Source organism: Crocuta crocuta, unplaced genomic scaffold, assembly GCF_008692635.1.
Source record: "Crocuta crocuta isolate KB4526 unplaced genomic scaffold, BGI_CrCroc_1.0 scaffold334, whole genome shotgun sequence".
NCBI lineage: Eukaryota > Metazoa > Chordata > Mammalia > Carnivora > Hyaenidae > Crocuta > Crocuta crocuta.
The window spans coordinates 1,815,629-1,829,218 of NW_027533260.1; the positions used below are offsets into that span (position 1 = coordinate 1,815,629).

At 51.6% G+C, this 13,590-nt stretch overlaps 1 protein-coding gene across 7 annotated transcripts in view; it reads left to right on the forward strand.

Moving 5' to 3' along the window:
* The first annotated feature begins 86 nt into the window (after positions 1 to 86).
* Positions 87 to 13,590, forward strand: part of VRK3 (VRK serine/threonine kinase 3) — a 34,013-nt gene continuing 20,509 nt past the window's right edge. Inside the window, exons 1-6 of one of the 7 annotated variants that reach the window (XM_077747021.1) lie at positions 87 to 342; positions 1,181 to 1,243; positions 2,136 to 2,323; positions 6,519 to 6,658; positions 7,693 to 7,842; positions 9,038 to 9,232. In XM_077747021.1, the coding sequence (XP_077603147.1) occupies positions 6,520 to 6,658; positions 7,693 to 7,842; positions 9,038 to 9,232 (484 nt within the window). In that variant the 5' untranslated portion in view covers positions 87 to 342; positions 1,181 to 1,243; positions 2,136 to 2,323; position 6,519. Of the gene's footprint in view, positions 343 to 472; positions 492 to 1,180; positions 1,244 to 2,135; positions 2,324 to 6,518; positions 6,659 to 7,692; positions 7,843 to 9,037; positions 9,233 to 13,590 lie in introns of those variants that run through there. The other 6 variants (XM_077747023.1, XM_077747025.1, XM_077747027.1 and 3 more) reach the window with 6 other exon arrangements.

Below are 13,590 nucleotides of genomic sequence, written 5' to 3' on the forward strand. Positions count from 1 at the left end.
TAGGCGGAGAGATGCTCCGTAGTTCATCCCTCCTTACCATTGGCTCCAGGTTGGCACATGCGCAGTAGAACAGGAAACGTCCAAGAGAAGGTGGAATGGGGGTGGGCGATGAGGAAATAATCCCTCACTGGCACTGCCAGAGAGCAGTCCGGAAGCCAAAGGCGCCTGCGCGGGCGCTGTCCTTCCCCGAGGTTGAGGATGCGCGCGCAGCGCTTTCCGCCTCCCGGAAGTTTACTCGGGACAACTAAGAAGGTGAGTTCTACGGTCCGCGAAGGGTCGGAGAATCTGGCCGCAGATATCTGGCTCCAGACTCCGCTCACCAAGTCCAGAGGTGAGGAGAAGGTGAGGCAGAGCATGGGGAGGTCTCCTGACGCAGTGACCACACTTCGGTCGTGTTGCCTGTGACGTCAGTATGACCCTTTGCAGGAGATGGGGAGGCCCCGGTGCTGGGGTCTCGATGAAAGAAGCTTCTGGTCGCCTCTGAAGCCTCTGTGGGTTCTTAGTGGGCGTTACTACGACGGAGATGGGCAGGGCTCATAGGGAGCTTGTCTGAAGTCCAGTCCTGGCACTACGTCATGCCCGGTTTTTTTGAGGGCGGGGCTAGGCGAGTCGTGGTCATCTAGACGGCTGTACCTCCTTAGCTGAGGTGGACGGAGTCTAGTAGCCTTTAGCTCTTTGGCCGTGCAGTGGCTGAGAACCTTCTAGGACGCAATTCTTAACACACAGCAGATGTTCAGTAAATATTGGTTGAACAGATAGATGGATGATAATGACTGGCGTGAGCGTTGGAGCCTTGGGTTTACGTCCTGAATTAACCATGTGACCTTGGACAGGTGACCTCACTGTGAAACTACCTTTTTCCATTCGTATTTATTGAGCGTTTACCGTAACACTACTTCCATCCGGCCCATTAAACAGTTGCTCGTTTGTTTATTAATAGCATCCTATACGACGAGAATGTGAGCGTCCTCGGGTCAAGCAAGGGCCTTGCTCATTTCCTTTGCTGCTGTATCCTCAGTGGTTAGCACATATTAGGAGTTCAGTGAGTGATTATTGAATGAGTGAATGAACTTAGTACTTGCCGGCTACAAAGCCGGTGATCAATAAACACTAACCATTATCTTTCACTTATGTGTGGAATGGGCCTGAGTCAACCTCTCCACTTTTTATTCACTTACAGGACACTTTTAAGATGGAGTTTCCAGCCCAGTGAATCTGAGGGCCAGACTGTGACCCTATAAAGGTACCATCCCTTCAGCGACAAGCCCCCTTACGGCTTGTTCCCACCAACAGCCTGCTCCTGCTCCATCCCCTCTGTGTTGCTGCTGTCAGACTGCACTCCCAGCAGGAAGGTTATCATGGAGGTGACAGGGTCACTGGATTAGGCACTTGCCCCATTCTGTGGAGGCCATCTTTAGCCAAGGGCACTTGGCACCAAGGGAAAACTCCACTTAAGACAAAACCACTTAAAAGTCTAAAAAAACCCAACAAACCAACAACCAAAAAACTGTCAAGTTTTAGGGGCGGCTCAGTCAGTTAAGCGTCTGTCTCTTGATTTCGGCTCAGGTCATGATCTCACAGTTTGTGAGTTCAAGCCCCGTGTTGGGGTCTGTTGCTGACAGCAGGGAGCCTGCTTAGATTCTCTCTCTCTTCTTGTCTCTCTGCCTCTCCTGCTCATGTGCATGCACGCTCGCTCTCAGAGTAAATAAATTTTTCTGTAGTCTTAGGATGCTAGTCAGATGAGGCTGGACTGTGCTGCAGTAGCAGCAGCCAACATATCTCAGTGGCCGAACCCAAATTCAAGTTTGTCACAGATACAAAGCCTGGGACCACTCCAGGATATTTTGATCTTGTGGCTCCAAAGTCAACAGAAGGGCTTCAGGTGTTCTGTGGCTGACTCCTGTAACTTAACAAGAGTGCTCACCTGTGTTTACCCCTTTGAGAAGATAGATATGTCCATTCAAATGTCACTACCAGGACAACAAACCAAGCGCCACAGCCGGTCTCCAGGTTTCCTTCGAGGCTAAAAGACGTTTGGCAACAGCCTTTGCGCTCTTGACGTCGTACGTGGCTCCTTTGTGGGAGATGAAGGAAGGGCACTTTTCCACCACGGTGTGGTTTCTGCTCTTCTGCAGACCAAGGGGAACCAGAGCCCTCACCTCTTCTGGCTGAGATTTCTTTTGTTAGCTGTTTGGACATCCTGCGATTCTCAAGTGCAAGCACTAGAAGTCCTAAGTCAGCACCAAGAGGCAACAGAGAAACCTGGGAGGCTCGGAACTTCTGGAAAGAGAAGGGGAAGAAGAGAAAAACTAACAACTGGAGCGTAAGTTGGATACGGGGCATGATCCGTTAATAAGAGCCACTAGCGTAAAAGGCTTTCCGGGGATCAGGCCCTCAGCGCTTTATAGAGATGTATTCATTGAGGCACCACCAACCACTCTAACAGTCAACTAAGTACCATTAGACGCCCCATTTTACCGTTGGGCAGACTGAGGCAGAGAGAGGGTAAGTAACATCTAGCATGTAGCGAATTTGGAACCGAAATCCAGGAGCCTGGGGCCAGAGCTAGACTTTAAGGACTCTTCCTGTTTACAGGTGCAACAGACACCAAGCTGTACGGTGAATACAGGAAAAGGAGTTTGATCAGACTGAGCCAGACACAAAAAGATAGTTACGGCACCATTTCACATATAGATGGAATCTTAAAAACTCCTACTAACGGAGTAGAATGGGGGTTACCAGAGGCTGTGGGGAAAAAGAGGTATTGATCACAGGGAACAAACTTTTAGGGCATCTGGCTGGCTCAGTCGGAAAAGCAGGCGGCACTTGATCTCAGGGTCATGAGTTGGAGCCCCATATTGTGCATGGAACCTACTTTTATTTTATTTAATTTTATTTAATTTTATTTTATTTTATTTTTTAAATGTTTTATTTATTTCTAGGAGAGAGAGACAGCATGAGCAGGGGAGGGTCAGAGAGAGAGGGAGTCACAGACTGAAACAGGCTCCAGGCTCTGAGCTGGCAGTCAGCACAGGGCCCGACGCGGGGCTCGAACCCACGAACCATGAGATCATGACCTAAGCGAAAGTCGGACGCTTAACCGAGTAAGCCACCCAGGCGCCCCGCATGGAACCTACTTTTAAAAGAAAGTGTTGGGGAGGACACAACCTTTCAGTTATGATTGACAAATTCTGGAGACTACGGCAACTATAGACAATAATAGTGTATCAGATACCTGAAATTTGCTAAGAAAGTGGATCTCAAGTGTCCTTGCCACGCATCCAAAAATAGCTATGGGTGGTGACGGATATGTTAATCAGGTGGTTGTGGTACTCATTTCACAATATGGACAAATTTCAGAACATCATGTGGTATACTTTACATATGTACAATTAGGGGCGCCTGGGTGGCTCAGTCGGTTAAGCATCCGACTTCAGCTCAGGTCATGATCTCATGGTTCGTGGGTTCGAGCCCCATGTCCGGCTCTGTGCTGATAGCTAGCTCAGCCTGGAGCCTGTTTCAGATTCTGTATCTCCCTCTCTCTCTGACCCTCTCCTTCCCATGCTGTCTCTCTCTCTCTCTCTCTCTCTCTCTCAGAAATAAATAAAAAAAAATACGTATGTACAATTATTTGTCAAAATTAAAGGAAAGAACTTTATTGCAAGCTGACATGAAGTCGCGAGCAAACTTACTTTGACTTCTGTTTCTTTGTTTTTTTAATGGTTTTATTTATTTTTGAGAGGAAGAGAGACAGAGCATGAGTGGGGGAGGGGCCGAGAGAGGGGGAGACACAGGATCCAAAGCAGGCTCCAGGCTCTGAGCTGTCAGCACAGAGCCCGATGTGGAGCTCAAACTCACAAACTGTGAGATCATGATCTGAGCCGAAAGTCAGACCTCCAACCAAATGAGCCACCCAGGCGACCCTTGACTTCTGTTTCAATAGCCAGTTTATAATTGGTACGGTACACCAAGTCTTAGAATAAAGAACGAAGGAAATAATCTTGTTTTCATTTGCTATTTAAAACATATAAATAGGGGCGCATGGGTGGCTCAGTCCGTTAGCCCTCCAACTGGCTCAGGTCATGATCTTGTATTTCACGAGTTCGAATCCCATGTTGAGCTCTGTGCTGACAGCTCAGAGCCGAGAGCCTGCTTCGCATTCTGTGTCTTCGCATTCTCTTTGCCTCTCTCCAACTCATGCTCGGTCTCTCTCAAAAAAACCACAACATTAAAATATATAAATAAGCAAATAAAATGTATATACTTAAAAAATAAGTAAGGAGCACCTTGGGTGGCTCAGTCGGTTAAGCGTCCAACTTCGGCTCAGGTCATGATCTCGCAGTATGTGAGTTTGAGCCCCGCGTCGGGCTCTGTGCTGACAGCTCAGAGCCTGGAGCCTGCTTCAGATTCTGTGTCCCCCTCTCTCTCTGTTCCTCCACTGCTCACTCTCTGTTTCTCTCTCAAAAATAAACAAACATTAATGAAAAAAATCTATTTAATAAATAAAATATATCTACTTGAGGGGTACCTGGTTGGCTCAGTTGGTAGAGCACGTGGCTCTTAATTGCGAGGTCACGAGTTCGAGTCCCACGTGTGGCGTAGTGTTTACTTAAAATTTAAAAAGAATAATAATTTTTTTAAAAAGTAAAATGTATCTACCTGAAGTACCCATAGCGCTGGCATCCTTGTTGATTTTCTCTTCTTCGCTGAACTAGCTTAATCCCGCACTTACTTGGTGACTTGTGTCCCTCAGAATTTCATCATGAGAAATCCCTGACCCTGAATACCTCAGAATGTGACCATACTTGGAGATAGGGCCTTTAAAGAGGCAATTAAGGCAAAATGGGGTTGTTAGGGTAGGCCAGCCCTCGTCTGAATGTTTGTGTCCCCCTCTCCCCAAATGCATATTTTGAAATGCTCATGCCTGATGTGATGGTATTAGGGAGTAGAGCCTTTGGGGAAGAGGGTGGGTCAGGAGGGTAGAGCCGTCAGCAGTGGGGTTAGTATTCTTTTGAAGGAGACCCAAGGTGGCTCCCTAGCCCCTTCTACCATGTGACGACACCGGGAAAAATTGTCAGTCTGGAACCCAGAAGAAGGCCTTCACCAGAACCCAACCATGTGGCATCTTGACCTCAGAGCCCCTAATCCCCAGAACCATGGGAAGTAAGTTTCTGTAGTTTATAAGCCGCGCAGTCTGTGATACTTCATTATCGCGACCCAAGCAGACTAAAGCAGGGCCCTCATCCCATATGACTGGCTCCTTCTAAGAAGAGATTGGGATGCAGTCAGAGGAATGGCCGTGTGAGCACAGAAGGCGGCCATCTATCTGCCAGCCAAGGAGAGAGGCCCCGGAAGAAACCAAAGGCTCACACCTTGATCTCCGACCCCCGAGGAAATACATTCCTGTCGTTCAAACCACCCAGCCGGTGGTGCTTAGGTACAGCATTCCGAGCAGTGAATACACCTGCTGCGTCCTTGTTTGTAATAGGCTCTATGTGTGCCTTTGGTTTGGATTTTCACAAGTATTAGGAAATATTCCGGAGACGCACACAGCTTAAAGGATAATATCATGAACACCTGCGTCTCGCTAGGTCCGGAGAAGACGGGCTGTTTGTAGTAACAGATGCTAAAGTGCTGGTGGCTTAATGCTGCAAAGTTTGTTTGCTGATTGTGAGATTCCAGGGTGGACCAGACAGCCCTTCTTCATCTTGTAGCTATGCCGGCTGGAGTAGATGTGGTTTCCGGGGCCATCCGTGCCGACAGGGGTGGAGGGAGGAGGTCCTCTGGCTCTTAGCCTCAGCTGGGAATTGACTTCCGCTCACATGCCATTAGCCAGGACTAGTCCTGTGGTCCCAGTGTAACCGCAGAGGACCCCCAGGAAGTGTAGGGGAGCCCGTGGATATTTAGTGAGCCCTCACGGTCTCTCCCATCCGTCACGTGTGTTCCAAGGAACAAACATCACAAATACGGGGGAAGGCCCCCAGCGCATCCGTGACTGGAGCAGATTTTCTCACCTAACTTTCACGGACTCCAAGGCATTCCTGTATCTTCTGTGACGCTTGCAGTTTCACGTTACATTTTTCTGCTTTTGACCTGCCCTGGGCCATTGGGGAGTGATGGGTGGCTGGAAGCTGGATGAAGCCAGCGGGAACTCGTTTTAGAGGTGGCCACTTCTGGGGCACCTGGGTGGCTCAGTCAGTTAAGCATCCGACTCTTGGTTTTGGCTCAGGTGACGATTTCCTGGCTTGTGAGGTCGAGCCCCGTGTCAGTCTCTGTGCTAACAGCACAGAGTCTGCTTGGGATGCTCTCTCTCCTCTCTCTGCCCCTTCCCCATTCTCTCTTTAAATAAATAAATACATTAAAAAAAAAAAAAAGTGGCCACTTACTCAGAGAGTATATTCCAATGTGGTAACTTTTCTCCCTTTTGCAGTCTTCTCACCATGGGGAGCTCAGATGAACTCCTCACTGGCAGCTGATGAAGTTTTGCTTTCAGCTTCCTGTTCCCTCTTGTTTTCTAGCATGATCAACTTCTGTCCAGACTGTGGCAAAAGTATCAAAGCAGAATTCAAATTCTGCCCCTACTGCGGGCATCCTTTGCCTGTGGAGGAGCCTGAAGAGTGCCAGAGCTTTGTCAGACCGCTTACGTCATCCTTCCGAGGTAAGAACCAGCCCTTTGAGGGGTGATGAGCGCATGTATGTGCGCACCAGGGGAGGGGGGACGGAACCTCTGCGGCCTGTCTTACCGGCATTGATCTTGGAGCTGCCCAGGACTCAAGCTCTGTCTGCGCTCAGTCTCAATTTTTTTAATGTTTATTCATTTTTAAGAGACAGTAAGTGAGTAGGGAGTTGGGGGGAGAGGGAGACACAGAATGGGAAGCAGACTCCAGGCTCTGAGGTGTTAGCACAGAGCCCGACGTGGGGCTCGAACTCCTAGACGGTGAGATCGTGACCTGAGCTGAAGTCGGATGCGTAACCAGCTGAGCCACCCAGGTGCCCCAGCCTCCAGGTTTTTGTTTTTGTTTTTTTTTTAATTTTGTTTTTTGTTTTTTTTTAATTCTAGGAGAGAGAGAGAGACAGCGTGAGCAAGGGAGGGTCAGAGAGAGAGGGAGTCACAGACTGAAACAGGCTCCAGGCTCTGAGCTGGCAGTCAGCACAGAGCCCAACGCGGGGCTTGAACCCACGAACCGCGAGATCATGACCTAAGCGAAAGTCGGACGCTTAACCGACTAAGCCACCCAGGCGCCCCTCCAGCCTCCAGGTTTTAAAGCTGACAACTCGGGGCGGCTGGCTGGCTGGCTTAGTTAATTGAGCATCCAACTCTTGATTTTGGCTCACAGTTCACAGGATCAAGCCCCGGCGTCTGGCTCTGCGCTGACAGGGCAGAGCCTGCTTGGGATTCTGTCTCTCCCTCTGTCTCTGCCCCTGCCCTGCTCATGCACAGTGCATTCTCTCTCTCAAAATAAGTAAATAAACATAAAAGAAATAAAAGAGAGAGGCTAAGACCCAAGGAGGAAAAAATAACTAAGACAAAGGGTTAATTTGCTTAGATATTTAGGTGAGCGAAGAAACAAGGCTTGGCTCTGGGGACTGGAGGGAGGAGATAGTTGAATGTGCCCCCAGGGTTTTCCAGTTTAGGGTTCCCTGGTAAAAGCCCTTGTCATTGCAGTCTGCATTCGGTCCTCCCTTCTCCAGGCTCCAAGAGAAAGAGGAGCTCCAGTTCTGAAAGCTCTTCCAAGAAAGTGAGATGGTCTGGCGCTGTCACCTCCCCCTCATCATCCGTTTTCTCCGATGCTGACAGCTCTGGGTCTGAAGATCCCTTGAGACCCTGTGAGAGACCCAAAGGTGAGAGTTGGGGTCACGCTGGCCTGACTAGATGGGGAAAAGGGGTCATCGGACAGTGTCAGGGGCGTCCTTCCCCTGCTCAGGCATCCCTTACCCCGCCTGGACCCGCATCGCAACACCCCCAGCCTCCGGTCCATCTGCACACGGCCAGAGCCGCCCCGCCCCTCCCTGCACACAGCCTCCTGCCTCCCTCCTCCTCCCCACCCAGCCCCAGCTCTTCATCCTGGGGTCCAAGGGCAGCTCTCTAGAAAGCCTTTCCTGAGCACCGCAGGCTAGATCAAGGCTGCCTCGCCTCCCTCCAGAGCCTCTCGCTGCCCTGTTAGCCCCCAGGGCCGATAACGCTCTCCTTTGAGCACACGCCTCCAGGCTCCATGGCCCTTTGTAGGCTCCATGCCTCACTTGTAGACTGAGAGTCCTGTGTGGGCAGGGACCAGGGGGACTCGTGTGCCTAGGCCTGGAGCCAGCCAGCGGGCGTGGGAGTCTTGACCATGAGCCCATCTCCTTCCTAGTGGACCCTTGGATCCAAAGTCACGGCCTCGGTGCCTCCCCTGTGTCCCCTGTTGTCCTCCAGGCCCCACTGCCTCTTGTCATTCTCCGCCTTGGCTGGATGGTGGGCGGGGGGAATAGAGTAGATAATACCTTTCCTTGTGTCCTTGTCTCTCCCTCCCCATTTCCCCCCATTCTGTTGCCAGTCTGGGGGCCCCTCAAGGGCACGACCTCTGTCTAACAAACTTCTGACTCCTCTTTATGCTCAGCACAGGGGGGCCAGGTCGTGTTTCAGGATGTTTTTGGTTGAATGCCTGGCAGGTCTTTTTTCCCCTCAGTGAACTTCTATTCATCCAACAAGACCCAACTCAAATACCCCCTCCTTCGGGAAGTCTCTCTTGACTTCTCCAAGCAATATCAGTCTCTCTCTCTTAGCCCTCTGTATTGTCCTGTTTTGGACTCAGTTCTGACCGATGGTGTCCAGGTCAGACACCGCCACCAAATCCGGGGCTCCTGAGGGAAGGGCCCAGGTCTGACTCCTGTGTGGATCTCCAGCTTTGTCGCACAACGACCTGATTCAGGAAAGGTCCCAGGAAGTATTTATTGAATGAACAAACGAATAAACAGTATGATGAACAGTGTCGCATTACCCACCTAACTTGTCTCTCCTGGTTGCTGCGTTTTCCTTATGCTGACCATCCTCCCGCAGGGGCCCGGAGCAGATCCCCAACCCCCAAAAGCAGCCCACAGGCGACCAGGCAAAGCCCTCAGACCCTGAAGCGGAGCCGGGTGACAACCTTGCTTGAGGCTTTGCCCACAGGCACGGTGGTGGCAGACAAGAGCGGGCAGCGCTGGAAGCTGGGAGCCCTCCAGACCAGGGACAGCCAGGGCGTTCTCTATGAAGGTGCGCTGTCCACAGGTGGGCGGGGCTGGGTCCGGCACAGCATCTCGGAGGACAAGGGGGCGGGGCCCCCGTTCTGAGAATGGAAGTGGAAGCCACATCCCAGGTGCCCACCTGCCTCTAGAGGGATTCTCTTAGGCTCAGGATTGCAAACCTGCCCACCTGCGGGGGCTGGGCAGGGACAGGAAGCCTGTTCAGGAGACTGAGAGGTGATTGGGACATCTGGGGACCAACTGGAAATCCTGTGCCCTATGTAAGGCCCCCCTCTCCCGCTCCACGGCCCCCTCTGTCGTGTGGGAGTGCAGGCCCAACGTGGCTGAATGGTGAGGACAATGATGAGTGTTCTCAGTCCTGCAGAGATAGCATGGAACACCCCCCCCCCAAACCAAACTGCTGTGATTGTTAAGAGTGACACAGACCAAGAGAATACAAAAGGCTAGTTGCTTGAGTGGGTTTGAACCTCTCTGAACCAGGAGGCAAAGCGCCTCGTCTGGGTTTTTGTTTGGTGAAGGGGTGAGGCCTGGGTGAGGGTTCCCGCACAGGGGTGGGGGCCCTCATGTGATTTGCCTCTCCCATGAGCACCGTAGGAGGGAGCCCCGGCTTTCTTCTCAGCCTGCCCAGATGTGGAGCAGGAGAAGAAGAGGCAGGGCTAGTCGTAGAAGCTGGCAGTAGTCACACATTAAAAAAAGAAGTCAGGGGCACCTGAGTGGCTCAGTCGGTTAAGCGTCTGACTCTTGATTTCAGTTCAGGTCATGATCACACAGTGGTGAGCTTGAGCCCTGTGTTGGGCTCCACTCTGGGCATGGAGCCTGCTTAAGATTCTCTCTCTCCTTTTGCACTTAAGTTCTCTCTCCCTTTCCTCAGCTCATGCACTCTCTTTCCAAAAAAATTAAAAACAGAGTCAGATAGGGGCGCCTGGGTGGCTTAGTCGGTTAAATGTCTGACTTTCACTTAGGTCATGATCTCGCGGTTTGTGGGTTCGAGCCCCGCGTCGGGCTCTGTGCTGACTGCCAGCTCAGAGCCTGGAGCCTGTTTCAGTCTGTGACTCCCTCTCTCTCTGGCCCTCCCCTGCTCACACTGTCTCTCTCTCTCTCTCTCCTAGAAATAAATAAAAATAAAAATAAATAAAAATTAAAAAAAAGAAACTACTTCTCGCTGTTGCTAAGAACAATTAAAAAAAAAGAGATACTGTGTTACAATGAAGAAAAACGACAACTGTACTGTACTTTTTAGTATTAATCAACCTAACGCTTACTGAGTGCCTATTCAAGGCCACACCAGTTTCAAGTGCTGTATGTGGTTTTGGCGGTGGGGGGGTGTTGTTATTTTGTCAATTGAGGTTGACCTTTCATCGAAATGATTGACGATTTTAAAGTCTGCTATTCAGCGGGTTGCAGTCCCTTCATCGTGCTGTGTAGCCATCGTGTGTATCTAGTTCAAGAACATTCCCATCACCCCTAAAGGAAGGCTTGTACCAAAGCACTCACTCCCCACGCCCCTCTTCCCAGCCTCAGGCAACCGCTAATCTGTTCTCTGTCTCTCTGGGTTTCTCTGTTCTGGACGTTTCTGATAAATGCAGTGATACAATCCGTCACGGCCATTTGTGTCTGTCTGCTTTCCCTCAGTGTGATGTTTTCAAGGTCCATCTGCATGGCAGCACGGCCCAGTAGTATTCCAGGGGTGTATATATCACATTCGGTTTCTCCATTTTGTGGGTCAGTGCACGTGTGCATTGTTTCCATGCTTGGGCTTGGTGGCTAGTGCTGCTGTGAGCATCTGGGCACACGTTTTCACGTGGACACGTGTTTGCTGTGTACTTGCTAACTCACGATGGACATCAGCACTGCCCCATTTTCTAGATGCGCAAGCAGGTTCCAATGCTCAGCACAGAGGAGCCTGACGCAAGGCTTGATCTCATGAACCATGAGATCATGATCTGAGCCAAAATCAAGAGTGAGAAGCTTAACTGACTGAGCCACCCAGGTGCCCCCAGAATTGCAACTTTTAGTACAGCAGCTGCTGACACTTTTAGTCCACTCTGGGCCCCCCCTAAGTTCATCACACCAGTCAGATATGAGAGAGAGGGAGGGGCAGAGAGAGAAGAGGACAGAGGATCTGAAACTGGGGATCTGCGCTGACAGCAGAGAGCCCAGTGTGTGGCTTGAACTCATGAACCATGAGATCATGACCTGAGCCAAAGTCAGATGCACAACTGACTGAGCCACCCAGGCACCCTTGGATCGGCTCACCTTATTCCCTCATGCATACAACCCTGTGAGTGGGCAGCCTCTTCCTTTGTCAGTTCCTGAGTTCTAATGTCATCCTTCCCATCTCCCCGGAACAATTTGGGAGAACCAGTATCGAGTGACCATATAAATCCCTGCAGCTGCACACAGCGTTGTGCTTGTGAGAAGCAGCCTAGGTTCAAGTCCAGGCCTGCCATCTGGGTCTTCGCCCTTGTGGACTGAGGTTTGGGGCTTGCGTCAGTTTCCTGTGGCCGCTGTAACAAATTACCATAAATTTAGTGGCTCGAGACAGCACTCCTTTGTTCTCTTACAGCTGTGGAGGTCAGAAGTCCAAAATGAGTCTCACGAGTGTTCTGGAGGCTCTGGGGGTGGAGAAGGTCCTGTTTCCTTGCATTTTCAGGCTTCTAGAGGTGCCCACGTTCCCGGGCTCACAGCCCTTCCTTCAGCTTCAAGATGTGTCAGCCTCGTCTGTTTCCATCACCCCCATGCCTTCCCCCGCTTTGTCTACTCATACCCTCCCTAACCCCCTTCTTTATAAGAACCCTTGTGGGGCGCCTGAGCGGCTCAGTCTGTTAGTTCTGGTTATGCTGGATCCCAGAGCAGCTTCCTTGCTCCAGGTTCAACATCTGGCAGCCAGGGACTTCCACCTGCTTGCCTGCTATGCTCTTGTCTGCATTTAGAGCATGTGAAGACTCTCCATGCATGTATCAGGTCTGCATCAGGCAGGTGTCTCCCCGGGTCCCTGAATCTGGAGCCCTGGGTTGATAGCCTGGGGTCAGTGGACAAGCGCCCGGCCCTTCCTGGGCCCCTGTTGGCTCCCCTCAATAATGGGAATTGCCAAGCCCGCTCTGCAGGCTGCTGGCATGAGGGCCAGTTAGAGGAGATCAAGAGAAAAAGCCCCTCGTAATCTGCAGAGTAGTGCACGAGATCGCATTTGAATTACCAACTGTCCCTGCCTGCTTCTGAGCGCCAGGTGCATATGTGTCACCCACCCGTGTGGGCACTCTGAGCCGGGCACTGTTAGCGTGCCTGAGAGGTGCCACAGCCAGCACCAGACACCCGTTGGTGATCTCCCCAAGCCCCCTTCTCGCAGCTGAAAAGGGCCCCACTTTCCCCTGAAGTCTGAGCCCTTCACACATTACCCTCTCTTAGGCTCAGCTCGGGTCACCCTTGGCCCTGGGTTCTGTAAACCCTGGGTTCCCACCCTGCTCTGGCTGGAGGTTCTTGAGAGCAAAGTTGGCTTCTGGGTAATTGTCACCTCCCTTAGTTCAGCAGCTTGGACAGCACCAACCTGGCTGAGCAAAGGGTAGGAAGGCTTTGAAACGATGGAGGACGCAGAGAGCCTTGGGGATGGACAGCAGCATGTTGGCTTATGGGCTCCAGGTGATGCTGAGCGCTCGTGGTGAGCCTGGCTTAGTGCCAGGCTCCAGAGCTGAGTGGGTTCCCTGAGCGCTGCATATGAAGGACGAGGCTGGCTCTGTATGGTGTGCAATCAGCTGCTGCCGTGCTCATTCCTGCTGGGCCACCTGAGCCCTTGCGTTCAATCCTGGGGACGGGCTTCACTCCTATTTCACAGGTGTGGGAGTGGAGGCCCAGAGAGGTCGAGTACCTGTGCAGCCACAGTTGATTGCCCGGCGTGTAGCCTCTCTTGGCCTCTCTGAGCCTCAGCTCTCCTCTCCTCCTGCAGGGGGCGCTAACAACAATGGCAGCAAGGGCAGTAATCCTAACATTGGAGTAGACCCTCCCGGGTTTGCCCTGAGCATTAAAGGGACACCATGCATGTAAAGCCCACACTTAGCACGGAGTTTGTCCTTGAGCAGAATGGGATAAGCAGACAGGATGTTTATGAGGAAGAGAGGAGGAAGAAAGTGGGTGCTGGTCCCATGGTCTTTCAGCACGGTTCCGCGTTGGCCTGGCAGGGCTGGATCAACCGTTGGATCTGGGCAGCCCCGGCGTTGGAGTTCAGAGGGCTCTGAGGGGCAGAAGTCCACCTGTGACAGCGTTCCCCCAGGTGGGGACGGGGCTGGGACAAGTTTTCATGACCCATGGTACTCACCCACATGTGTAGAAAAATGCAAATATCTGGTGTGGGCAGGGGTCCCCAGGGCCCCCCCC